The 25062-nt window shown below is 60.9% G+C and overlaps 1 protein-coding gene across 4 annotated transcripts; it reads left to right on the top strand.

Annotated features, from left to right (window-relative positions):
* The first annotated feature begins 969 nt into the window (after positions 1-969).
* Positions 970-22653, top strand: KCNC4 (potassium voltage-gated channel subfamily C member 4). 4 transcript variants are annotated; one of them, XM_041749046.1, is made up of 4 exons: positions 970-1852; positions 12439-13375; positions 15392-15595; positions 21472-22653. In XM_041749046.1, the coding sequence occupies exons 1-4, from the start codon at positions 1145-1147 to the stop codon at positions 21525-21527; spliced, it is 1905 nt and encodes a 634-aa protein (XP_041604980.1). In that variant the 5' UTR covers positions 970-1144; the 3' UTR covers positions 21528-22653. The 4 variants fall into 4 exon arrangements, with proteins under 4 accessions (XP_041604980.1, XP_041604977.1, XP_041604978.1 ...); XM_041749043.1 differs by having other exon boundaries at positions 17971-22653; XM_041749045.1 differs by having other exon boundaries at positions 971-1852; positions 21534-22653.
* Positions 22654-25062: the final 2409 nt, after the last annotated feature.

Raw genomic sequence — 25062 nt, 5'->3', positions numbered from 1 at the left:
TGCTCCGGTCCGCCGCAGTGAACCCGCCACGCGAGTGGGGAGGGGGCGGGCCGGGTCGGAGGTCAGGGGTCGCCGAGGCTGCGGCGGGAGGAGCTGCGGGGCTGGGGCCGGGGCGGGGGCGGCGCGCCAGGCTGGGCGCCGGCGGCGAGCGGGTTACGCGGCGGCTCGGCTCGTCTCGGCTGGCGGAGGGAGGCTGAGCCCGTCGGCCCCGCGCCCGCCCCGCCCACCCACGCCCACCCACCCGCCCCGCCGAGCGCGCGCGGCCCAGCCGGGCCCCGGAGGAGAGGGCGCCGCGGAGAGCCACCGCCGCCGGAGGGAGGTCGCGAGCCCCCGAGCCCCCGAGCCCCCGAGCCCCCGAGCCGCGGGCCGCCGGCGCCCGGGCTCCCCCGCCCGGAGATGGGCCGACGCGCGGATGGCGTGGCTCCCGGCGCCGCCAGATGGCAGGAGCCCGGCGCCGGGGCGCTGCGCTGAGGCTCGGAGCGGCGCAGCCCGGGGAGCCCGCAGGTGTCCTTGGCCGCCCGGCAGCCCCGGCCCGGGCCCCCGCGCCGCGCAGGACGCCGCGTCCGAGCCCCCCGCCCCGGCTCGGCCCCCGCCCGGCCGCGCCCCGCGCCCCCGCCCGCCCGGACGCCGCGTCGGTCGGCCCCGCCCGCCTCGTGCCGGCGCCGGATTTATGAATCGGGGCGGGAGGCCCCCGCCGCGCTGACCGCCCGCGCCCCGGGCCCGCGGCAGCCCCGGGGACTTGTTGCTGCGCCGCCGCCGCCGCCGCCGCCGCCGCCGCCGCCGGGAGCCGAGGGCGGCCCGTGAGAGCTGCGCGCCCCGGCCTCCCGCGCCGCCCTGGGCGCTCCCTCGCCTCGCGGGCCGCGGGGGGCGTGTCCGGGGCCGCCGCGCTGCGCCCCCGCCCGCCCGCCCGCCCGCCCGGGCCGCCCGCCCGGCCCGCAACCACCTGTGCGCCCGGCGGAGCCGCGTCGTCCCGCCCCGCGCCCCGGGGGGAGGCAGGGGCAGGGCCGAGCCGCGGAGGGGCCGCCGCCCGCCCGCCGCCGCCGCCGCCTCGCCCGCTCCCCGCCCCCGCTGACGCTGCCTCCTCGGGAAGGGTGTTTGGAGGGCAGCGGCCGCCCCAAGCCGGAGCCCCGCGCGAGCGCCTCTTATGATCAGCTCGGTGTGCGTCTCCTCCTACCGCGGGCGCAAGTCGGGGAACAAGCCTCCGTCCAAAACATGTCTGAAGGAGGAGATGGCCAAGGGCGAGGCGTCGGAGAAGATCATCATCAACGTGGGCGGCACGCGACATGAGACCTACCGCAGCACCCTGCGCACCCTCCCGGGCACCCGCCTCGCCTGGCTGGCCGATCCCCATCCCGACCCCCACCCCCACCCCCACCCCCACCCCCACCCCCATCCCGACGGCGACGGCGACGGCGGGGCGCGGCCCGGGCCCGATGGCGGCGGCGGCGGGGGCCGCGAGTTCTTCTTCGACCGGCACCCGGGCGTGTTCGCCTACGTGCTCAACTACTACCGCACCGGCAAGCTGCACTGCCCGGCCGACGTGTGCGGGCCGCTCTTCGAGGAGGAGCTCACCTTCTGGGGCATCGACGAGACGGACGTGGAGCCCTGCTGCTGGATGACCTACCGGCAGCACCGCGACGCCGAGGAGGCGCTCGACATCTTCGAGAGCCCGGACGGGGGCGGCGGCGCGGCGGGGCCCGGCGAGGAGGCGGGCGAGGACGAGCGCGAGCTGGCCCTGCAGCGCCGGGGGCCGCACGACGGGGGCGCCGGCGCCGGGCCCGGGGGCTGCCGCGGCTGGCAGCCCCGCATGTGGGCGCTCTTCGAGGACCCCTACTCCTCCCGGGCGGCCAGGGTGAGTGGCGGGAGCCCGGGTCTCCTGCGGCGTGCGCACCGACCGGCGGGGGCGGGGGGATGCGGACGGACCCCACCCCTGCCTCCCCGCCGTCGCCTTGGCTCCCCGGGCCCCCCGGGCCCCATCCCCACCCCCACCCCCACCCTCTCTGCTGCGCGCCTCCCCGGGAGATGGCACACGCTCGACTTACTACTTGGACCGAATCCCAGCTGCCCGCTCTGCCGCATCCCCTCCCGGGGACTGGGGTACCCTTACCAGAGCTCCTCCACTCCCTCTTTTTGCGCGCAGGCCGCCTCTCTCCACTTGCCGCCCCCCCTCCCTGGGGCCGGCGCCCCGGAAAGCTGGAACGGGCCTCCTGCCTAGGGCGGGGGCAGAAGCCGGCGTGGAGGGCCCGCTGGGGGCGAGCCCCTGCTTTAGCTTCTTCCACGCGTGCCACCTCCCTCGGGTGCTCCAGGCAGCACCCTGTGCTGAGAAGTCTGAGCTCAGTGGAGGGGTCGCCGGCTTCGGCCCATGACAGACAGAGCTGGGACCAGAGCCCAGGCCCCTCATCCAGGTTGCCAGAGGGCCGGCCCTTCCTTCAGGGAGCTCAGTCAAGGTGTCTGCCCCGGGCCATAGCCCTGAGGCCCCCTGGTCACCCGGGATGGCCTGGCTTCAGCTACACAGGAAGGGCCTAATGTTCTCTGCGCTGTGGGGTCCTGCGGTCAGTGGCCAGCCACAGGCTACCTGTAATATCCTAGATTTGTTGCCACTTCTCTCCTTCCTGCTGTGGCAGATTGGCTTCCCAGAAAGCCCTGGTTCAGGTTACTGCTTGAAACGAGAATGTGGGGGGAGAGGGGGGTGGTATAGGTCAATTTAGGCAAGGTCCAGTCCTTTCCCACCACACCACCTCCTGCTCAAGTCGACCCAGTTTCTCCCAACTCCCTTAGGTAAAAGGGGGTAGACGGGCCGAGATATGCTTGGACAGCTTAAAAAAAAAAATCCCTGGAGGATGGCTTTAGATCCCTAAAAAAAAAAGAAGAAGAAGAAGAAGGAGAAGAAGAAGGAGAAGAAGGAGAAGAAAGAGCACCCTGGGGGCTGCTGTCTGGCTTCATGGCTGACATGGCCTGGCTGGGGTCTGTCTGGGAGACAGGAAAGAGCAACATGCATTGTGTCTGGGGACCACCTCCTGCTGTGCTCACTTCTGGCATCCCAAGTTGTCCTGTTAATGAGTCTCAGGGCCCTGTCACCCTCCCCAGCACCTCTTGAGCCTAGGCCTCCAGCTAGTCATGGAAGGAAAAGTTCTTTCCCTCCCAGGGGAGAACGGGAGACCGAAACAGGGCTGCAGGGCAGGTCGAGCTGGTGTCAATGCCAGACTAGGGCAGATGCAGCTCCTACCTGGAAGGAGCGGAGGTCTCAGTGGCAGAGTCCTACCAGGCTGGGGCTGCAGGCATCCCCAGGACAGCCCCTCGAGGGCAGAGATCTTTTCCAGGACTGAGAATGAAGCCCTGGCCCACTGCCTCCGTTTCTTCTCCTGTAGGCCTGAGATCAGCTCAGAAGGTGAGGGCCCCATCATGCCCTGGCCTGTGTCTGCTGTGAGTTCTGGGGGCTTCTCATGCGCTTCATTTATTCTGCTGTTGTCAGCTCTGGAGGCAATGTGTGCTAGGAGAGAGCGACAAGTACTGAATAATTCAGGTTCTTTCCAAGTTGGGGGTGAGGGGAGAAGGCGGTAGATTTGGCCTCATAGCAGTGGTGAAAGGGGACAAGCCAGGGAAGCAGGAATGAGATGAGGTGGTTAGGGGAGCTAGATCCTGTTTCTGACTTTTCACCTTCTCTGGTTCTTTCTCGGATTCCAAAGGACTGTGCCATCAATCAGTTTATGTTCCGTTCAACAAACCCCAGGGTGGGCCAGCCAGGGGTCTCTCTGAGTCAGCTCAGAGCCTTTGAATTCCTCCAGGAGCCTGAGATACTCACCGTTTTGATAGGGAATCACATCAGCCATGGCATTGCCAGTTGAGGTGAGGAGTCTGGGACCAGGCAGGGTTAATTCTTCGTATCGAAGCAATGAAGAACCAGGTATCAGAAGTGTCAGATGTGGTCAGAGACACATAAAGTAACAACAGAGCAGGACTCTTTGCTAGTGTTAACTTTCTGGTTGTGAATACTGATGTGAATAGCTGTATGGAGCCTCACAGCACTTGTCCCCAGAGAGGACTTGCCTCCTGCGAAGGAGCACAAGGCAGGGGCCAGCCTTCCATTCAACTCTTCTTGGGACTTACAAGTGAGAAAAGATAATAATAAAAAAAAATTAATAACTGCTATTTGTGGAACATTCCATGTGAGTACATTACATGAAGCCCTGGTCAGTCCTCCCAAAAAACTTAGAGTGGAGATCTCCTCCCAGTTCATTAGATTGAGGCCATGAGAGGTTAGGCATCTTGCTGGAGATGACACAGCCAGCTCGCGGCAGCCTGTGAGTCCAAGCCCCTACTCTTCTGATTGCAACATGTTCTTTCCACTGAATGTGGCTGTTTGTGAGGTGGAGAGGTGGCTTTTTTCTTATTCTGGCCTGGAAGGTTTTCTGAGGCTCTGTACTTCCTGTGGGTGACATCAGAAAACCCAGGGGCAGACAGGGACATCAGAAGGGACATTGACTCTGTTACCCTTCCAGGCCCGAGGGCCCGAGGTGTGGGGGTTCTGGGGCTGTGCCCTCCCTACTCTGTTTCCCCCAGGCCAGTACCACTGCCCTTCCAGCACTATCCCCTGGGTCTGGGGCCTGGCAGCATCTGCCACAGGCTGGGGCGTTCACTGAAGGCCAGCAGGGCAGAGGAGCAGCACTCGGCCCCAGGCATCTCTGCACACAGCAGCTGGTCATCCGAATAGTGCATTGTGACAGGAGCAAAACAGATACAAACAGGAGAGTGAACTGAGCTGATTAGGGAGCCTGTTGCCTGTAGCTACTGACCCGGCCCACAGAGCCGTCCCTGAACGCGCGGGTTCTAGGCCGGTGGGGTGCTCACCCCTGCTCCCCGCACTGTGGCCAGGCCCATGGTGGCCACTGCTGTGGTCCTGTCTCTGTGGCCTGGCCTGGGAGCTGACATGACGGCCAGGCCGGTGCCTCCCCACCTGCCCAGCACCCCCAGGCCCAGGCTCAGTTGTGGCCATGGTGGCTTCCCAGCCTGATGAATGGGACCCCGGGACATTCCTTTCACCCCCAGCCTCTCGAGGACCCAGGCTGGGTTACCAGCCCTCTTGAGAAGGATAGTTATTGTCCTTTGGCTAAATCAGTACGTGGATCAGTTTTCCAGTAAGGTTTCCCTCTGAGAAGAGGATGTGACCTGAAGATCCCGGTAGCCCCAGGAAGGAGTCGGGGCTGGGTTTTCACATGGGCTGACAGCCACTGCGGGTTAGGTGCTGTCACCTGTGCACCTGTGCTGTGTTCCCGGCTCTCAGCTGGCCCGAGGGAGGCAGGGGCGGTTGACCTGTGTTCAGTGAGGCGGTCCTGAGGCCCGGGGTGGGGGGCGGGGGGGTTGGTGCTTGCTCAAGATCACACAGCCAGGGGATCCCTGGGTGGCGCAGCGGTTTGGCGCCTGCCTTTGGCCCAGGGCGCGATCCTGGAGACCCGGGATCGAATCCCACGTCAGGCTCCCAGTGCATGGAGCCTGCTTCTCCCTCTGCCTGTGTCTCTGCTCTCTCTCTCTCTCTCTCTCTCTATCATAAATAAATAAAAATTAAAAAAATATTAAAAAAAAAAAAAAAAAAAAAAAAAGATCACACAGCTGGTGGTAGAACTAGGCTCCAAACCAGATCCCAGAACCCACGTCGGCGTGTGTAACCTCAGGGGCCCTCCCCGCAGCCTCCCTGTCACTCCTCCCTCCAAACTCCTCAACCCCCCCCCCCCCAGCTCCCTAGAGTGGCTCTTCTCTGCACTGGCTCTCTTTGATTTTTCCTCACTGTGGGACTTTAACAGAAAGAAAGAGGACTTAGTTACAAGAGGAGGCCCAGGCAGAGAGAGGAGGGAAACGGAGACCTTGGAAAGAAAGGCAGAGCTGCCTTCTGGCTCATCCCTCCGGAGGGCACCCAGCTTCTCTGCCTGGGCCAGCCAGCTGCGGGGCAGGATCCTGTGGTCCCAAGGCCACTGGGCTCGTCAGAGCCAGGAAGCCAACCCGGGAGGCTAGGTGCCCTATCTTCCCCAGTGCTCGGGGCAGGGGCAGCCAGCCTGTGCCATCCCAGGAGCAGGAGGGTGTCAGGCCAAGGGTGCAGGCCTCTCCCCGACCCTGCCTCGAGGCAGTCTCCTAGTCTCCTCCTGGGTTTGTTTTGAGGTGTTTTTTTGTTCTAAGTAGACCAACATTTTCCTCTGAACATCTTGTCTCTGGATAATGAGGTGTTTCTAGTTGTCACCATTTGGGGTGGGGTGTAAAGTGGGGGAGGGGTTAAAATAAACTTGGCCTATTTTGGGGATATGGGGGAAGAACAGGCAGGAACAGAGCCCAGCAGCTGGGCCTTGGGAACAGGGAGTCCCCAGGCCCCTGACATCTGCCCCTGGATGGTGCTGGCTTGGCATGCTGGACACCAGGGCGCTCATGTCATCCTTGTTCCTGGGCAGCCAGCCTACCACAACCTCTGGTCCAGCTCCCTCCTAGGGGTCCTGTTGTTACTGTTGTTGTTTTGCAGGCTGGGTGATGGCTACCCAGCCCCTGGCAGGGGCTTAGTCCACCCTGGAAGGCCAGAGTCTGAGAGCCCACGTGCCTGGAGGCATTCCTGGGCATACATGTCCCCTCTAGCACCAGCTAGCAGGGCTGGCCACGTCTCCTTGACGGGCTCCCCAGGCCCAGGAGAGGAAGCATGCAGCCACCTTGGCTCCAGTCATTGAGAAAACATTTATTGAGTACTTACTACATGCCAGACACCCAGCTAGGCCCTCTAAATATATAGATGAGTTAGACATGGTCCTGTTCCTGAAGAGAGCTAGGTCAGGTGGAGTAGGTGGCAGTTGAGGGAGATTAGGTGACAAGGAATAGTGATAATCATACACGAGAGATCGTGAGAGGTGCTGCGGTAGTCTTAGGAAATAAGTACAATAGGAGGTGAGAGGAGAAAGCGATAAATCCCACCCGTGTGTGAGGCGAGGTGGGGGAGAGGGTTGGACGGCGGGGAAGCTTCCATGAGAAAACAGAAGTTACGCTGGACGGGCCCTGCAGGATAATGACTTAGCTCCCTTAAGTAATTTTTAGAAGGAGGAAGGCTATGAGTAAATATATAAATAAATAAAATTTTCGACGTGAGTAGTGCTTAACTGTGCAGAGTTAGGGAAGGGGCGAATTTCCTGGCTGGAGGACCAGCCTGGGCAGAGAGAGGACAGCATGGAACATGGACGTAGGCAATAGCCAGGAATTGCATTTGGCTGTATATGCTCTTGGCCAGTGATCCGGGCTGGACCTAATTCCCCCTGGGGCCGGAGTCCTCGGCTCCGCACTCCAGGGGCCCTGGGAAGCCCCATGTGCCGGCTTGGCAGGAGGTGGGTGCAGGGAGAGGCGGGCTCTGGCCCCTGGACGGGGTGGGAGGCCCCTGGGCCCAGGTCTGCTCCCGGGGGAGCCCATGGAGGGAGAGGCCCAAGGGTCTCCAGGCTGGGCCGGGCACTCACTCAAGAGCCTGGGCGATCACTCAGGAGCCCGGGCAGAGCGGGAGATGGCTTGCCTGGAGGGCTCTCCTTTCCTGCGTTTGAGCCCCCTGCTGCCTTTGCAGCACCGCCTGGGCACTAGGATCTCACTTCCCCGGAAGCCTCAGCTCCTCGTCCCATCCCCGCAGATCTTTCTCTGCAAGTGTCTTTGGCTGTGTTCTCAAATTTCTCCTCTCCTACACTTCATCCTTAATATAGGTTTTGGGCATGAGTCTTCTTATGTTTATCTGTCCATCTGTCTCCTTGGCCCTTTCTCCTTGGACTCCCCTCCCCTGCCCCCGCTGATTGTATTCAGTTCCCAATGACTGGTGTCTCTCACCTCCCCCCCCCCCACCCCAACGACCCAGCCTGTGCCAGATGCCTGAGACACTCTAGGCTCTGTGCTGAGTTTTACAAATATCATTTCTTTTCATCCTTGAAACAACCCTATCAGGTGGGCACTATTCTCAGCCCCTCAACATATGAAGCTCACCGTAGCCTCAGGGTCTTTGCACTCACTGCCTGTTCCCTCTGCCTCTTGAACTCTCCTGGATCTTCACATAACTTACTCCCTCACTCCTGGGCTCTGCTTAGATGTCACCCTGGCTGAGGCCTTGCCTCATCACCCTGTTTGAAATAGTTTCCTCACCATCACCCTCCTTACCCCCTTTTCTCTTGATTTTCCTTCCTGACACTTAGAGCATCGACATACTATATATTTTACTTATCGGTTGACAGTCTCCTACTAGAATATAAGGCCTCAGGGGCAGGGCTGTTTCCTGCTATTCGCCAGCACGCAGAACAGTGGCACATAGTGGGCACTTAATTTCCATTTTATGGAAAGGCCCAGAGGCTCAGAGAGGCTAAGAACTTTGCCTCAGTCCTGTCAGGCAGTCAGCAGCAGAGCCAAACGTGGACTCGGAAGCATCGGACTTTAGATTTCCACCAACAACTGTCTTGGGGTGAGCTCGGTGAAGGAGGCTGGTAACAAGGCTGGTAACAGCTGGGTCTCTGACTGGCGGGTCCCCAGGAGGACACAGCCAGTGGTGGGGGCCCCCCGGGGAGGGAAGCTTGAGGGAGCAGCGCTGCCCTGCCCGGAGGTGGGCCCATCCTGCTGGGGCGCGAGACCGGCCGCAGCCGTCCATCAGGGAGCAGGGCCGGCCAGTCCAGTCCACGCAAGCATGGTTTCCACTTGGGTGATTCCCACCAAATCTACACCCCGTGTCCTCAGGCCTGGAAGGAGCTGACCGCTGTGGCCGTGGGGACCAAGGCAAGTCGCCCCCCCACACACACACCAGCCTCAGTTTCTTCTGCTGTAACATGGCAGAAGGGGCATCAAACTGGATGAGCTTCCGGGGCCCTTCACTTCTAAAGACCAAGGCTCTTCTGTTTTTTCCAGCTCCAGATCCAGCTCAGCTCTCAAAAGCTGCGCGTGGCAGGCCGTGGAGGCCCCACTCCTCCCCAGCTCTGCCAGCTGTTTATTGAGCACATACTGTGTGCTAGATACTTGCCTTGTAGAAGCTCACACAGTCCCGCAGCACCCCCAGCAGGCACGGGTGCTGCCCCCATTCTGTAGTGAGAGGCGGGTACAGAGTGCACCATTCACCCAGTGAGCGGCCGGGCCAGAGCCAGGGACCTAGGCCATCTGGCCCCAGGGCTCCTCAGCTCTTTGCGCCTGGTCTCTGCTCGGCAGGGGCCAGCGGGCAGGAGGTGGACGTGCCCACTGCCAGCTGTATAGGATGGCCGGGCAAGGGGCTGCTCAGCAGTCTCTGCACAAGGCCTTGATGTCTAAATAGGGTGCTTCTGCAGCCACTGCCTCACTCCTTGGCCCCCTTTGGCCCTGGCAACCCTCTGTCAAGAGAGTGGGAGAAAAAAAAAGCAGCATCCCTGCCGCCAGAGGGGAAGTGCTCTGATTGTGCTTGCTTAGGACCACCACTTACCAAATCACTCGGTTTGGGAACAGCGTAGGGGACAGAGGAATAATTGGGGCCCCGAAGAGGGAACTGTAACCTCAGCACTGACCTGGGGCAACGTGCCAGAGCCCAGATGCCTGCATCTGTCCCAGCCTGGCCTCAGGTCTGTGTCCTCAGGGCGGGGGCTGGGGGGCTTTCTGGGGCCTGCCTGGCACCGGCTGCCAGCCCTTGGAGAGGTCACCGGGGAGACTGAGGCCCCAAGGAGGGGTCACCAAGGAGGAGTGTTTGGTTAGAGGGCCGAGTGGAAAGAACTCTGAGTCGGGGGACCTGGCCTCAGTGTGGTCCTGAGCGAGTCATTTGCCCTCTCTCGTGCCTCTGCCACCCCTGAGAAACGGGTACATGTGGCTACCCTTTACCTGCCCCGTCTTCTGGGAGAGTGACATGAGCAGTACCAGTACGTAGATGCAACAGTTCCATGTTTCTAAAACACAGCGAAAGTGAGCGAACATTGCAGGAATTCCGGGAGCTGGGCCCTGACTCGGGAGGGGCGGCTCGTAGGAGCCCAGGTTGGCAGTGAGGAAGGTGCCTTGGCCCGGTGGGTGAGAAAGTGGCTGGCACGTGGCCCTCCCTCCCTTGCCTCCCCTCGGTGCCCCTCTGCTCAGCCCCTTGGCAGCTCTTCCTGAACTTGTTTTTCCAGGCTGCTAATTAACTTCACGCTCGGCTCCCAGGTGGACCAACTCTCCTGGCTAAACTTTTCCTCAGAGAGAGCGGAGAAAGTGAGCTCCTGCTTCCCATGCTTCCTGGCAGAGCTGGGAGAGGCTGTCTCCACCTCCTCTGCTTCTGGGGACCGGGGTGGGGCAGCCCCAGGACTCTGGGTCCCCGGCATCCCCGCAGCCACGGGACAGGTGCCTCCACTAGGTCCTCCCTGGATGGCCACGGAGGGCTCACAGGCTGGAGCCATTCACCTCAGGCCCACGTCAGCCTGTATTGCCTTCGTAGCCCATTTCTCAGGGAAGTAAAGTGAGGTCAGACAAGGAACTTGAAATTTACCTTTTCAGAAAAGCAGCAGAGAGAAGCTCCAGGCAGAGTTGTCCAAGTAGCGAAAGTGTTGCCTGTGGCCTGCTACTTCCCTTCTCCTTCCTTGCTAGAGCTGATCAACCCGTCCATGTTCAAGTGTGAATAAACTGTGTGTGCTGGGCGTCGGTGTGAAGCCAAAGGCACACATCCCTGGGGTGTGAAACAGCAGTCATCGCGGCACTGGCTGCGGGCAGCGCTGACAGTCCAGAGAAGGCTCTCCCGGGTCCATGACATGATCCTGCCTGGGCGGCGGTGACGACAGTGTGGGGCAAGGAGCAGGTGCAGCCTGGAAGTTAAACCTGCTGAGTTCAAGTCTGGTTTCTGCCCCTTCCGGGCTGTGTGACCTTGGGCGAGCACAGAACCTCTCTGGTGCTCAGTTCCTCCCCCGGACGGCGAGATGGTGGGCCTTATGGCACAGGGTCCGGGGAGAACAAAGGCGGTAACCCGTACCAGGTGCCCAGCCGTGCCAGGAGAGAGGAGGCCGCTAAGGGACGTGCAGCCCCAGACTCGCTCCTGCTCCGGAAGCCCTGGAGGTGCTGCTGCTTCATTTTCCCAGCTCCCCCTGTAGCCTCTGTCAGTGTTTGGCAGTAGTAAGGGCAAGGTGTGCCTTCTCGCCTCCCTGGGCAGACTCTCAGGGAGCAGAGCATCTCTGAGAGGCACGATTAGACAAGAGGCAAGGCCACGGTCAGGTGGAAATCAGGGTGGGGCAGGTGGGGGTGCTAAGAGGTCATGGGGCCACAGCCCTTCCCCATCAACCTGTTTTAAGCACGGGCCTCTGCTCAGGGAGGGAGCCCATCCCACCCCCCCGCCCGCCAGGCAGGACAGGCAGCAGCAGGGGGCGTGGGCCTCAGCAACAGGTACCCTGACAGTGGTGAATAACAGATGAAGACTCCGTAATTGGTGTTATTACACATGCATTTCCTCTCCATTCATAATGATCGGACGCTTAAATCTCTGCCGAGTGCTGCTGTCATCATTCTAGCCGAGATCCCAGCAGCTGTCTGGACCAGCCTCTGCCACACTCTGATCCCCAATGGGTGCAGTTTATTTTTTGTTGGAGCTCAGTGTCCCAGGAAATGTCAGTTGTTGGGAAGGGGAGGGGTGGCTATTCTGGGCGGACTCCTCCTGTCTCCTGCCATGGAGCATGCTGTCTTCCCTCGGGCGCTTCTCACTGTCTGGGCAGTTGGCTGGGATATTCTAAGCCGAGGGGTGGGGGAGAGGAGGTGGGCTGGGGCCGGGGCCAGGAGGGGGGAGGGGGTCATGTCTGGAGCCTAAAGACTCAGCTGGCAGAAAGAAGCCCCCTGTCTCTGGGCGTATCCTTTATAATGCAGTGGACCTCAAAACAGCGTGCATTAGAATTACCTGGAAGGTTACTGGGCCCTACCCCCAGTATTCCTCATTCAGTAGGTTTATGTGGGGCCCAAGAATTTGTGTTTCTAACTAGTCCCCAAGTGATGCTGCTGCTCCTGCTGGTCCAGGGCCCCACTTTGAGGACCCACTGCCTTAAAGCCTAGTTACCCCAAGTATTGTCTGTGGACCAGCAGCCTCACCCTGAGAGTTTGTTAGAAATGCAGACTCCTAGGCCCCCGCCTATGACTTCCTGAATCAGAACCACACTTGGACAAGATTCTAGATGATTTACATACCCGTTACAGTTCAAGAAGCTATAAGGCACAATGGGACTACAGGTGCGCAGAGCTAGGCAGTAAGCGGGGCCAGGCAGCTGGAGTTACCTGTCCAGGTGCTTCTAGCCAGGAGCAGCCTGTCTTCTGTGCCCCGTGACAAAGATTGGGAAATACTGCCTTAAGATACTCTAGCAGATGGATAAAGGCCCTCAGAGGGAATTCCAGCCCCTGACCCCATACCGTAGTCCTGCCCGATGACCCGTGCCCCGACCCTCCACACACAGGAGGGTGCCCGTCCGGCCCTGACAGGTGCCCCACTGTCCTCCTCACCCACAGGTGGTGGCCTTCGCCTCTCTCTTCTTCATCCTGGTCTCCATCACCACCTTCTGCCTGGAGACCCATGAGGCCTTCAACATTGACCGCAACGTGACAGAGATCCACCGGGTGGGGAACACCACCAGCGTGCACTTCCGGCGGGAGGTGGAGACAGAGCCCATCCTGACCTACATCGAGGGGGTGTGTGTGCTGTGGTTTACGCTGGAGTTCCTGGTGCGCATCGTGTGCTGCCCCGACACGCTGGACTTTGTCAAGAACCTTCTCAACATCATTGACTTTGTGGCCATCCTGCCCTTCTACCTGGAGGTGGGACTGAGCGGCCTGTCATCCAAGGCGGCCCGAGACGTGCTGGGCTTCCTGCGCGTGGTGCGCTTCGTCCGAATCCTGCGCATCTTCAAGCTCACGCGCCACTTTGTGGGGCTGCGCGTGCTGGGCCACACCCTGCGTGCCAGTACCAACGAGTTCCTGCTGCTCATCATCTTCCTGGCCCTGGGCGTGCTCATCTTCGCCACCATGATCTACTATGCTGAGCGCATTGGCGCCAGGCCCTCTGACCCGCGGGGCAATGACCACACTGACTTCAAGAACATCCCCATCGGCTTCTGGTGGGCCGTGGTCACCATGACGACCCTAGGCTATGGGGACATGTACCCCAAGACGTGGTCAGGCATGCTGGTTGGGGCGCTGTGTGCACTGGCTGGCGTGCTCACCATCGCTATGCCCGTGCCAGTCATTGTCAACAACTTCGGCATGTACTACTCCCTGGCCATGGCCAAGCAGAAGCTGCCTAAGAAAAGAAAGAAGCACGTACCACGGCCGCCCCAGCTTGAGTCACCCATTTACTGCAAGTCGGAGGACACCTCACCCCGGGACAGCACCTACAGTGACGCCAGCCCCCCTGCCCCAGAAGAGGGTATGGTTGAGAGGAAACGGGCAGGTGAGATTGGGGGTCGGGAAGGAAAGCCACCTCTTCTCCAGTGGCCGAGGGAGTCCCCAGATGAACTCAGCCCTTGGAATTTGGGATTGTGCTTTACTGCTCTGGGCTTCCCTAAGTATAAGATGTACCTTTAAGAGTGCAAAGTATTGAGGCCAAACCCCTAGCTTCTGGATTTCCAGTAGCTTTCTGGACATCAGGGTCTGTGAAGTGAGTGTCCTGCCCAGTTTAGGCTGTGAAGGGCAGTGCACGGGGCTGTAAATTCTGATACCACCTTGGCCACCATGCTGTGTGACCTCAGGCCAGTCACTAACCCTCTCTGATCCTCACCTGTAAAATGGGAACGCTCTCCTACTCCCAAGACTCTGATGAGACCCAAACAAATGACAGACACGAGAGGACTTTGAGAAGTAAAAGCCGCTTTACAAGTATCAGGCGTTGTCATTATTAGGTAGAGAGCAGGGCAGCTGTTCTTCCAAGGTGCATCAATGCATGAATCATTCGTTTCCAAACGTTGGAGTCTCATATCTCTTGACCTAATAAATGCAATAACGTAACAGCAGTGGGAGGCTGCCTTCTGTTCAGCACAAGCTGGATCGAGTCCTGGGCTCAGGGTTTCACATGGGATGGGAGGGAACCAGGAGGGAGTAGCCCAGAGTCGGGCAGGGGGGAAAGGAAGGTGGAGGAAATGGCATCTGCATCTTGGAGGATGGGGAGGGCCTGAGGATCAGGATCCTGCTCCTCAAGGATGGGAAAGGCCACCCCTGGAAGGTTGCTTCTGGCCGAGTCAAGAGATGGGAAAGGAAATAGGCTTAACCCACAACAACGTGCAGTTAGGCTGGAGAGTGAGAGCCTAAGTGTTAGGCATGGGGTGGGCTCCCGAGGGAGTCTGGGATTCCTAGTCTGGGGAGCCCTTGGATGCCAGGCCATCAGGGAACTGGGGCTGGGCCAGGAGACAAAGGTAGCAGCTTCTGACCAAGCTCTGGGAGCACCCTGGGGGGGGGGTGCCTGACTTGTGATACCCACCGGCCTGTTGGGGGGGGCCCATTGTACATGCTGGGGCTACTCACTCGCTCGGGTCATGTGGGGGCCTGGGTTTTCCAGAGATGCTGATGGAACAGCACACCCACCAAAGTGGTACCCCCTTCCCCGATCCCTGAGTATAAATCTCAGCCAGTATCTGAGGGAATTTCAGCTGTACTCTGAGGCCCGTTCAGAGCTCAGGGGAAACCTGGTATCAACACGGACGAGCCCCTGCACCAGCTCCCAGTGCTCACCTGCCATGCCCCGTCAGCTATGCCTCAGCCTGACCCTAACTGGCTGGCCATGCACAGGGCACTCCTGGCCACCCTGCCTTCACACAGAGCAGGCCCCTCTCCAGGGCCAAGGGCGCCCCCAGGCTGCTGCCTGATAGAGGCAGGGTGAGCGCCCACAACAGTGGGAGCCTTTGGAACCTCTTCCGTGCGGGGTCTTCCCCAGACAGGTGAGCCCCAAGCAGAGGGCTCCAGATCCTTCAGGCACCTGACTCTTCCCTACATGCCCAGTGAACAAGAGTAACTGCCTTCGGGGGGCCCAGAGACATAGCCGTGGAAGCCAGTTTCTTGGTTTACCCCTGGCGGTGCCAGGCCCCGTCCCAGCGAGACAGGTGTTCGCCAAGGGAATGCAAGCTCATCCAGGTGTCCGCCTGAGCCAGAGCCCAGGAGGAAGCAGAGTCCGCCACCTGCCTTGGGCTCCACCAGCCTGCAGCCGACAGATTCAGGAACCCCTGCTTACGGCATCTCCGGCCCCACGTCCCAGGAAAGATGCTAGGCCACGGCTGAGAGGGAAGCGGGGCCTCCTGACCCATACCCCCTCCCACCCCCGTGCGGGCCCACTCCATGGCCCTCCCAGGGAGATGCCAGGCCCCCCTTGGTAGGGGAAGTGAAACGCTGGGCCCGGGATCGGAGAGACCAAGGCAAGCCCATGAGGCAGGCCCCGGGCAGCCCCTCACCCAGCCTCCTTTCTGTCTGCCCCCTTTAGACTCCAAGCAGAATGGCGATGCCAACGCGGTGCTGTCAGACGAGGAGGGAGCTGGCCTCACCCAGCCCCTGGCCTCTGCCCCCACCCCTGAGGAGCGCCGGGCCCTGCGACGCTCTGGCCCCCGAGACAAAAACAAGAAGGCAGCGGCCTGCTTCCTGCTCAGCGCCGGGGACTATACCTGTGCCGACGGTAGTGTCCGGAAAGGTATGGCTCCCCGGGCCGGGCAGGGGGGAGCCCCCATGGAGCTGAGTCTCCCCAGGGTCCCCCCCAAGACGCAAGGTCCCCTCCTCCCCTGAGGTCTTGGCCACCATCTCCTCTGCCTTGAACGTGCCCCTGCTTTTAAGACGGGTAGCCTGATGCCTGGTCCCTGGATTAGAAAGGCCTCTGGCATCCTCCCCCCGCCCCCCGCCACAGAGCCTAGCCATCCTCCACCCCCAATGCCTACGGTGAAGACAAGGGCCAGAGGGTAAGGGGATAGCAAATCAGGGGCCCCTGTCGTTCGTTGCCCTGCCTTTTATCACCACCTCGCCCTCTAGTTCTGGCTGCCACCGCGAGGCCTGGCCCCATGGAGGGATCATGGCCACACTTTCCCTAGCCCTCCCTTAAACACAGCTAAGGTTTCCCAAGTAAGTACTCCCAGAGATGCCAACAGCCTTCAGGAGTCGGGGTGACAGCGAGCTGCTGGTGTGAGGTCTTCGGAGAGCCTAGCACACGCCCCACCTGCACCAGCCTGCACTGGGTGTCCAGGAGCCCAGGGGGCCTGGCCCAGCTCTGTGGGCTCTCGAGGCGGAGCCAGAAGGTGACCAGGAGGTGCAGATGGGGGCACGGTGGGTAGAGAAGTGTGCTCCGGAGGATTTGGAGGGTTCCAGGGAGCAGCCTGTTCTCCCCTGTGAGGGCAGGTGGAAGCTCTGTCAGCCACCCCAAGCTGTGGCGGGAGCGGGGTGGAGGCTGGGCAGCGGAGCTGGGGTTCCTCGTCTGCAAAAAGGCGTTCGGAAGTGACCGAAGCTGGTTGAGGGCCAGGAGTGGCTGTGAACAAGAGTCTCAGGAGCAGGTGTTCCCATCATTATTTTGTCTTTCATGCCCTGTCCCTGCCTAAACAGTTCCATGATAAACCTTGACACCCCCAAAACAAAGCTTGTCCCTGTGTTCTCAGACCACTTCTTAGACTGCCTTCTTTTAGCCAGATCCACCCTCACACCCCACCCCCACCCCCTGCCAAACTTCCTGCTTTCCCCAAACTCCAAAACAAGTGTAGGTTGAATGAGGCAGGGCAGTGGCTGCTGTAGGATTAGCCTGTGATGTCTCTGTCCCCCTGAGGATGACCCTGGCCTGCCCATCCCATGCAGCCTGCAGGGCACCTTCCCAGCCCTCACCCCTACAGGATTCCCAGGGCACCCTGACCCTAACCAGGCCCTGAGAGGTGTGTGTCCAGCTCTGCTGGGCGTATGTCCTATTGGGCGGCAGCAGCAGGAGTAGCTGTCTGGCAGCTGGAAGGAGATGGCCCAGAGGCCTCAGTTACAGGGCTGCAGACGGAAGGTACCCTCTCCTGTGTCCCTCTGGTCACCCCATCCTCTGTGTCCCTCAGTCCTTGGGCTCTGGATGTGCCTATCTCTCCTGCTCCCCATCACAAACACACAGCGGCTTCCACTGTGTCCTGGTTCAGACCCAGATATTTGCTTCGGCTGGAGGATGCTAAGTGAGGGCCCAGAATGTGGGGCAGAGGGGCCACCACCTCCCCGTAGGACTTAAGCACTCCCATGAGTGTCCAGACCCCTGTTTTCACACCGGTATCGGGAGGGGCTCAGCAGCAGTGTGGAAGAGGTTACAAGGGTGCAAGCCAGGAGGGACAGTGAGGTCCTGGGGAGTGGGTCGCACCCAGGGCAGGGGTTGCACGTGTGCATGCATGGGCCGGAGAGTCTGGAGCGCACATACCACCAGATCCCTCTGGGCGCTTGTGCGGCCCGGCTGCTCTATTTTCAAGATGCCTCCACACTGCTTCTTGGCAACAAGCATGTAGCTCAGCCAATTAGAGTGACCTTCGAAGGGAACAGGTGGGTTGCTGGGAAACAGGCCCTGCTGAGCAAGCGTGGCAATTAGCATCGCCAAACTCCCAGGAAGCACTCGGCAACTTTCCCTGTGCCAGACCATGTCTCACTTCTCTGCACTCAGGCTCCACAGAGGACCTGGAGTGGGGAGCCCGGGGCTTCCTCAGCCATGGGCACAGACCCCATTGTTAGTCTGTAGCTGCCCAAGTGTCATTGTGCACTTCTGGGAGGAAGGTGCCCAGTGCCAATCAGGGCTTCTCAGAATTGAGAAGAGCTAGAGGGATCTTCGCGTAGCTGGAGGGGAGCTTACCGGACAGTTACAGGGCAGAGATCAGCTGTGGGGCCCCGGAGTCTGTACTCTGGAGCCCAGGTGACCTGGAAGCCAGGGAAAGCTAGGGAGCCTTCCCAGGTGGGCCAGACCCTTCAACCAGCCGGGGGCTCCCTGCCCCACAGAGTCCCCGGAGCATGGATCCCACGGAGCTGCTCAGACAGGGAGCCATGCCCCTCTGACCCATGTGCCTTTTCTTCACCAAGGCTGTGCAAAGTCCCGGAGTCTAAACAACATAGCTGGAGCAGCTGGAACCAGTCTGGGGCTGTCTCCACTGGCATCGAGATACAGCTCACCCTACCCTCCACGAAAGCTCCTGCTGTCCAACCACTTCCACCCTCTCACCAGCCCTCCACCTGGACACTCGGCCCCTTAGCTGTGCCCTCGGCCCTCCCCACCTCTGGGCACCCCCCACGCTCACATGCCCTCCAGCCCTCCTTCCTCTGGAGGTCCGAGGGACCCGGGCAGGAGGCAGGAGAACCCAGGCCGCTGAGCCTCTCCTCCGCGGCCCCTGGCTCCCCAGAACGTTCAGCTCTGGAGACTGAGAGCAAGGCGGGGGGATTACTCCCAGGGCTGCTCCCCCACAGGTCCCCATCCCGAGCCGGGGCTGCTGGCACCCCACAGGACCAGTGCCTCGGCCTTGCCTCTGCTCAGGGTCCCACCTGCATCACGGCACATGCATCTCCATTCCTCGAGGCCTTCAGTCACTCACTGAATAGCTCTGTCTGTCTGTCTGTCCATCCCACACCCAGACCAGCAAAGAATAAGGCTGTTCGTGGGGCACGCCCATGTCTGCTGGTGTGCAGGGAGCTAGCTGGTCGGGGGAGCGGTGCCCACCCCACCCACCGGGAGAGGAGGCCCCATGTCCTCCAGCTCTGGCTTGGCATGCAGGTGGTGGCCTCAGGCGCACGGTTGGCTGCCTCGGCAGGGAAATGCCCTCCCCGGGGAGTGACACCCCACGGCAGAGCCCGGGCGGCCCATCTGCGCCCTGGCCGCCGCACCTCTCCCGCGCTGCTTTCTTGGCTTCCACGACCGTTTTTCTTCCCTCCTTGTCCCGCTGCCTCAGACTCCCAGCCCTGCCTGAGTCACCTGCGCTCCCACCCAGCCTCTGCGCTCTGGATTGCTGCCAGAACCCGAGACTCATCTAATTTCTATAATTAAGTGTATTCATTTACCTAACGAGCCTGGGAGCACAACAGGTTTGTGAGTCATTGAGGGAGCAGGGTGCACCCAGGCAGGGGTAGCTGAGGGGAAGCGTGAGGACAGCACCCCCTCCGGAGCTGGAGCTGGAGCTGGAGCTGGCACCCGAGCTCCTGGGAGGGCCGGGCGGGGGGGGGGGCGGCGGTAGGCGGAAGGGGGGCCCCCCCTCAGCAGCCTGACGAGGAGGCTCTCGCCGCAGCCCCAGGCACACGGAGACCTCAGCCAAGACATTTCCTGTTTCACCTGATGGGAATTAGACCTGACAGTGGAGCCGCGCGCCTGGCAGTTTTTAGAGCCGGATTATGCAACTTTGGAGAGGGAATGACTAAGGTCCATATCTGTCCCTTCCAGGGTGGGCAAAGATAGGACTGGCAGGACAGCACCCAGGGGTGCAGCAGGAGGCCGGGGCGTCTGGAGGCTGCCCGAAGGATGAACAGCGGTCAGATCAGATCGTTCCATGAGGGTTGGGTGCTGTGAAAAGCCTGTGCCAGGAGCCCCCCCATTTCACTGCCTTCTTCGGCCTGGGGCAGACACAGGAATGTGCCTTCCAGAAAAGCCTGTCCAGGGTGGGTACTGGGATGCCGCAGCCCTGTTGTCCATGGGGCCTGTCTCCTGCTTGCTCTGAGAATGAAAGGTCCCCTTGAGAGATGAGAAAATTCAGGGGCATCCACGTGACCAGCATTCAGAAGGGGACAGGCCCCCTTGAGTGACAGGAACAGGGGAGCTCTGTGGAGCAGGATGGAGGCTCTAGGAGCCCTGTCACCGCGGGGCCTGGGAGTCTAGCTGCTTCTCCTTGGTGGGGACAGACTGAGTCCTGTCCCCGCAGGGCTCCCTGGCACCAGGGTCCTGGCCCTGGTGGGGACGTGATGAGCTAGGTGTCCAGCTGAGCATAGGCCCCACAGCTCTTCTGTCCTTGGGCTTGCCTTCCTGGCTCGGGGAGCTGAGGTGGCTATTTCTGTGGCGGCCCTCAAGTTGTCAGGAGTCCAAGTTTCCACGGCACCCACCTCCTCCTTCCCTCTCTTCCCTCCCACGGGGATGGGCATGCTCATGGCACCCCTCTGGTGGGTGCAGCTGTCCCTGGGCGACATGATTCGGCAGTGCTAGGCTGAGGCCCCTAGTGCCGTGGGAGACCACGCCCGCCTGTCCCCCACTGGCTCTCTGGCTCCTGTAAGGGAAACACGGGCCCTAGCTAACAGGACAGCTACCTCTCTGGGCTTCTGGGCCTCCTGGGGCCCTGGGAAGGGGCAAAGTGAGTCCTGGGGTTAACAGAGACCCACGGTACACCAGGCCCTGCCTAGGGAGGCAGCTGCCTACGTGGGCTTCAGCTTATCCAGGCCTTGGGACTCCCTCCTCAGGAGAAGGCTCTTCCACTACAGTCTGAGGGCACAGTTTGCTTTATGTTGCATGTAGACTCAGACCTGTACTCATTACTTTGTCTTCTAGAAGCCTTTCCCACACAGCGGGGGCTCCCTCCCGGCACAGCAGGGCAGCTGCCCAGATAGGAGTTGTTAACCTTACTGACAACCTTACAGGCCATTTCCCAACCCCCAAGACTTTTGGGAGGAGCTGTGGGCTGAACCTAGAGGAGAAGATGTCTGTTCACCGTAGGCCCGGGAGTCAAAGGGGAGACGGAGTGCCAGCCCAGGGCTGGGGCTCCGGGAGTCACCACTTGGGCCCTGGGCTGCCCTTTCACAGAGCCTCCTGAGGGAGGAGGGCCTCCTCTGCCCTGGCCAGAGAGCATCACCCCAAAATCCCTGCCCCTAAGGCAGCCCCTTGCCTGCCTTCTGTGCCCCCACTGGGAAGGTAGGAGAAGGGGAAGCCCAAGCCACTGACACTCCAGGCTGAGGATGGGGTGCCGAGAAGGGCTCACTGAGTGGCTGGATTTCTCAATAAGATGCTCTTTCCTGGCTTTGTCTCCTGAGATGGACACATGCCTCCTCCCTGACCTTCCCCTTCAGGACCTACCCTCCAACTGCTCAAATTCTGCTCCAGCCAGATTGAGGAAGGGGGCTAGGCACCACATGGCAGCACACTCTGGAACCTTTTTCCCCAGCCCCCCTAGGACAGCAGACTGGCCCCAGGGAGTGAGGGGGGCGGGAGGCTGTGTGGGAATGGGGAGCCCGAACTGGACCACAGGCCACACCAGGATCCGGGCCAGGCTGTGAGACTATGGTCCCTCTGTCTACTGCACTGGAGTTGTGAAGACCTAGGGCTAGGGATTTCTGGAACTCATTACCTGAGCAGGTACGGAGATACACTGTAGCATCATCACCTATGAGTCACTTTGGCCCAGCGCTGGGTAGGCAGCCAGGGGCTGCAGGAGAGGCTCACCCCATCCCCTGACCCACCCCTGCTCTTCCTGGTGTCCTAGCCCTGGGTCCCCATGCCTTCCAGCTCTGCTCCTGGCCTAGCCCTTAGCCCACAGCCCGTGGGTCAGCAGCCAGCTTCCTTCTAACATCTCATTCTTTGTTTCTCCCTTTCTTTTGCTGAACTCCTTGCCCCCCCAGAAGGCAATGTTGAGCTGAAAGCGTGCGTCCCAGTGTCTCACACCTGTGCTCTTTAAACACAGAGACCTGCCACGACGCCCTCTCGCCCAGCTATGCCCAGGCTGAAGTCCTCACCCTCTCTTAAGCGGCACCAACGTGAGAGAGGCAGGCAGACAGACAGAAAGCCAAAGGCTTAGGGAAACTCTGGAACCCTGGCAAGAATCATTCAGAGATCCTTGTTTGCACAGGACTGACGGAAAACCTCCCACGTGACCCTCCGGGCCCAGAGCCATCTGGGTCCGATGTTCTGTTCTGTTGTGCCCTGAAGAGATATATATGCACATATGATATCTATATTCATACATGCTATACTTGTATGTGTAGTGCACGTGCTATTGGTGGTCTGTCTTCCCTGTGGGGCTCTGTCTCCGAGCCCGTGCCCCACCCCCAGGCCCCCCGCCCTTCTGCTCACTGACGCCTTGTTTCTGCTGAACGCCCACGTGGAATGTCCCAGGGAGAGAGCCTCTGGGGACTGCCAGTTCCCAGCCTGGACTCGCCCTCTTGGGGTTGTTTCCCCGGTGGCCGGTGGTCTGTGGAAGGCCTGCCTGCCCACCCACCCCCGCCCCGGGTCACTGCTCCACCAGCCCCACCCCACCCCAGATTGGGGTTCTACCTCCCACCCCACACCCCAGTTCTGGGGGGACTTCTAGGGGCTCCTCTCCTGCAGCTTCTTCCACCTTCCCTGTGTCTTGGACTGAGGGGGTGTTTCGTCTTTTCTTATTTTGGGGTATTTGTTCTGTCCTCTTCGTCCATTTGTTTTCAAAGATGCTGCTGGGCAGACGGGCAGGGAAGGGGCCTGTCTGCCCATCCGGCTCAGGGGTCTGAGAAGGGGAAGCCTCGGGCGAGTGGAGACCAGTTACAATACTGTCCTTCCTGGCCGGTGGCCAGAGGCCGCGTGCAATAGCAGAGGCCGGGTGACCCCTTCGACCTTGGCCTCTGCCCCTCCCTCGGGCCTCCTGCCCTACTGCCCCGCCCTGCCTCGGCCCTCCCTACTGTTGGTCAGTCCTTGTCCACAGCCGTCCCCTGGTGTGTGTCTGGGGCATGCCTAGGCCGGGCCCTGTGCCCTGTTTGCATGCCTCCCCTGTCACGCTGTGCTCGAGCCCCAATAAAGACATCTGGAGCGTCCTGCTGCTCCTGCCGCGAGTGACTGCCTCCGCCTCTCCTTTCAGGCTCTGTGTCTGTGGGGATGTCCCCGGGCTGCCACCCCGACACCTGAGAGATGCAGCACACTCCTATCCCAGCCTCATAGCACACTCCTATCCCTGCCCCCTCTGGGGATCGTCCATACTGGCAACCGCTGCATGTTTGTGCAGGGCCGGGGCTCCTCCCGGGGGCCCAGCCGGCTCTGTGTGGGCCGAGCCCTGGGGCTGCCAGGGTAGTGGCGATGCCTGGGTCGCCACGGATGGAGTCGACAGGGTGCTGGTGGCACCTGCGGGCCCAGTCAGGGATGGGCAGTGATGGGACGGTGGGCCCCTGGGGTGGGGGGTGAGTGATGGCGACACACGGCCCTCCCTGGGGCTCCCACTCACCTGGCGGCACGTGCAGGGCGGGCTGCGGGCATACAGCCTACAGGCTCCTCGGGCCCCACGCCCGGCTCCATGCTCCACTGCCGCCACCTCGAGGCCGCCAAGCGGCGCCCTCCCCTGGCCCCTGGGCGCGGGCCTGAGTCGGTCTGCCATCGGCCAGCGGGGCGCCAAGGGGAGCTCACCTGGCCTCGGGTTCCCTGCCCTAGAAGAGGATCATGAGGGCCCGAGTTGGGGACGGGCCCGGCCGGGCCCCCAGCTCTCCTGTGCTTCGCAGCGGCCCCCCCGGGAGCGGGGCACGGGCACCGAGGGCGGGGGGCAGCGGCCCGGGCCGTGGGGCTTGGAGGCCCTGGAGCTGTGGGTTGAGGCCGGGCGGCAGCCCCACCATCGGGTAAACACGCCTCCTGCGCTCGGGCCGGAAGGCCTCCCAGGGGCCTGGCCGTGGCTGGGCACAAGGCTCTGCCGCCCTAACCATAGTACGCAGCGTGGCCCACGGCCCAGATGGCTGCTTTTTTGTTTTGTGTTTTTGGAGCTGAGTGTGGAACCGTTTCACCATTTCATGGTCAGGGTCCAGGAACCAGCCCGCAGCCCAGGGGCACCAGGTGCCAGGAGCCCCTCGGGGACCCACGGAGATGCAGCTGGGGTCCCTGGCAACACTCCGGTGACAGACTCCTGGAGGGGGCAGGGGTGGCAAGCAGGGGCAGAGGGTTGGGTGACAGAACAGGCCTCTCCTCTGCCTCAGCTCACAGAAACAGCGGGCGCTGCTGTCGGGGAAGAAAGGCTGTGGCTTCCTCGGAAAGCAGGGGCTGAGCCCCAATTAGGGGACAGGACACTGGTGTCCAAGACCGACTCTGGCAGCCAGACACACTGGCTTCCTAGTTGTGTGACCCGAGGCCAGTTCCTTAAGCCGCGTGGACCTTGGTTTCCTTCTCTGTGGAATGGGAGTAAGGGTAGCGCCCACCTCACAGAGCCGTTGGCAGACCTCAGGGAGCTGCGCCTGTGGAGCCCTGGGCACACCTTCCAGCATTTAATCATGCCTACAAATCCTGGGGGCAGGCCGAGAGCTGTAGAGCAACCAGCCCCATAAGTCACCCCGGTCTGGCTTAGGGCCTCACCTTCCAAGTAAGTGCTACGAATTAGCCTCATTTCATTCTGTCCAGCCCTCCTGTCCTTGTGCGGAGGCAGAGTGGCGGTCATCTTAGCAGACTGACGTGTATTGAGTGCTGGGCGATGCATCCAGTGCTCTCAAAAACGCATTCCAAGATTAGTGTGATCATCCTCCTTGTTTCACAGGAAAACCGCAGTGCAGCCATGAGGGCTCATTTCTCCAAGGTCACAGAGCCCAGGAGCAGAAGAGCCGGGACTCAAACCCAAGCAGTCTGGCTCCGTGAGTCCAAGGCCTCACTGCTTTTTAAACGGCAAAGGGCTTCAAAGTCAGAGCTCTGAGCATAGGGATTTGTGCTTTTGCTGTGTTTCATTTCATGCATGTCCACTGATTCTGATAGCAAAGGTTTCATTTGCCCCTTTCACAGAGAAGAGAGGACTGAGGAAGTGAGCGATCTGGTGGTGCCTGCCTGATCCACACACACACACACACACACACACACACACACACACACACACAAATGGGGATGATGGGCCCTGTTAATTAATTAGCATAACACCCAGCTCAGAATTATTGGTTCCTTCCTCTGCAACCCACTGAGTTTTGTTGTCTGAGGCTCAGAAGTGGGTGACCGAGATGGGGTCTGGTCTGGAAACCAAGTTACAGCCAGAGAGCAGGAGCCGCTCAGCCTGGAGAAGAAACGGGATCTCCATCTAAAGTGTTTGATGTGCATCCCAGGGCAAGTGGGTTTAGCTTATTTTCTGATCCCAGGGAGCAGACCTGGGACCAGTAGGTGGAAATATTAGGACAGATCAGGTTATATAATGATGAACCTGACTTTTTATTTTCCTTACTATTATGAATTTCACACACGGTATGGAAAGCATCCCAAATCAACAGGGAAGGAAGGCCCTGTCACGCTGT

Source organism: Vulpes lagopus, chromosome 3 (assembly GCF_018345385.1).
Source record: "Vulpes lagopus strain Blue_001 chromosome 3, ASM1834538v1, whole genome shotgun sequence".
In the NCBI taxonomy this organism is placed as follows: domain Eukaryota; kingdom Metazoa; phylum Chordata; class Mammalia; order Carnivora; family Canidae; genus Vulpes; species Vulpes lagopus.
This window is presented reverse-complemented; position numbering and strand designations above follow the sequence as displayed.

Bases quoted from the DNA above. Each gene is read 5' to 3' on its own strand.
- KCNC4 (XM_041749043.1), top strand. From the start codon at position 1,145: ATGATCAGCTCGGTGTGCGTCTCCTCCTACCGCGGGCGCAAGTCGGGG. The intron at 1,853-12,438 runs GTGAGTGGCGGG...CCTCACCCACAG, and splicing joins ACTCCTCCCGGGCGGCCAGG to GTGGTGGCCTTCGCCTCTCT. The intron at 15,596-17,970 runs GTATGGCTCCCC...TTCTTCACCAAG, and splicing joins CGACGGTAGTGTCCGGAAAG to GCTGTGCAAAGTCCCGGAGT.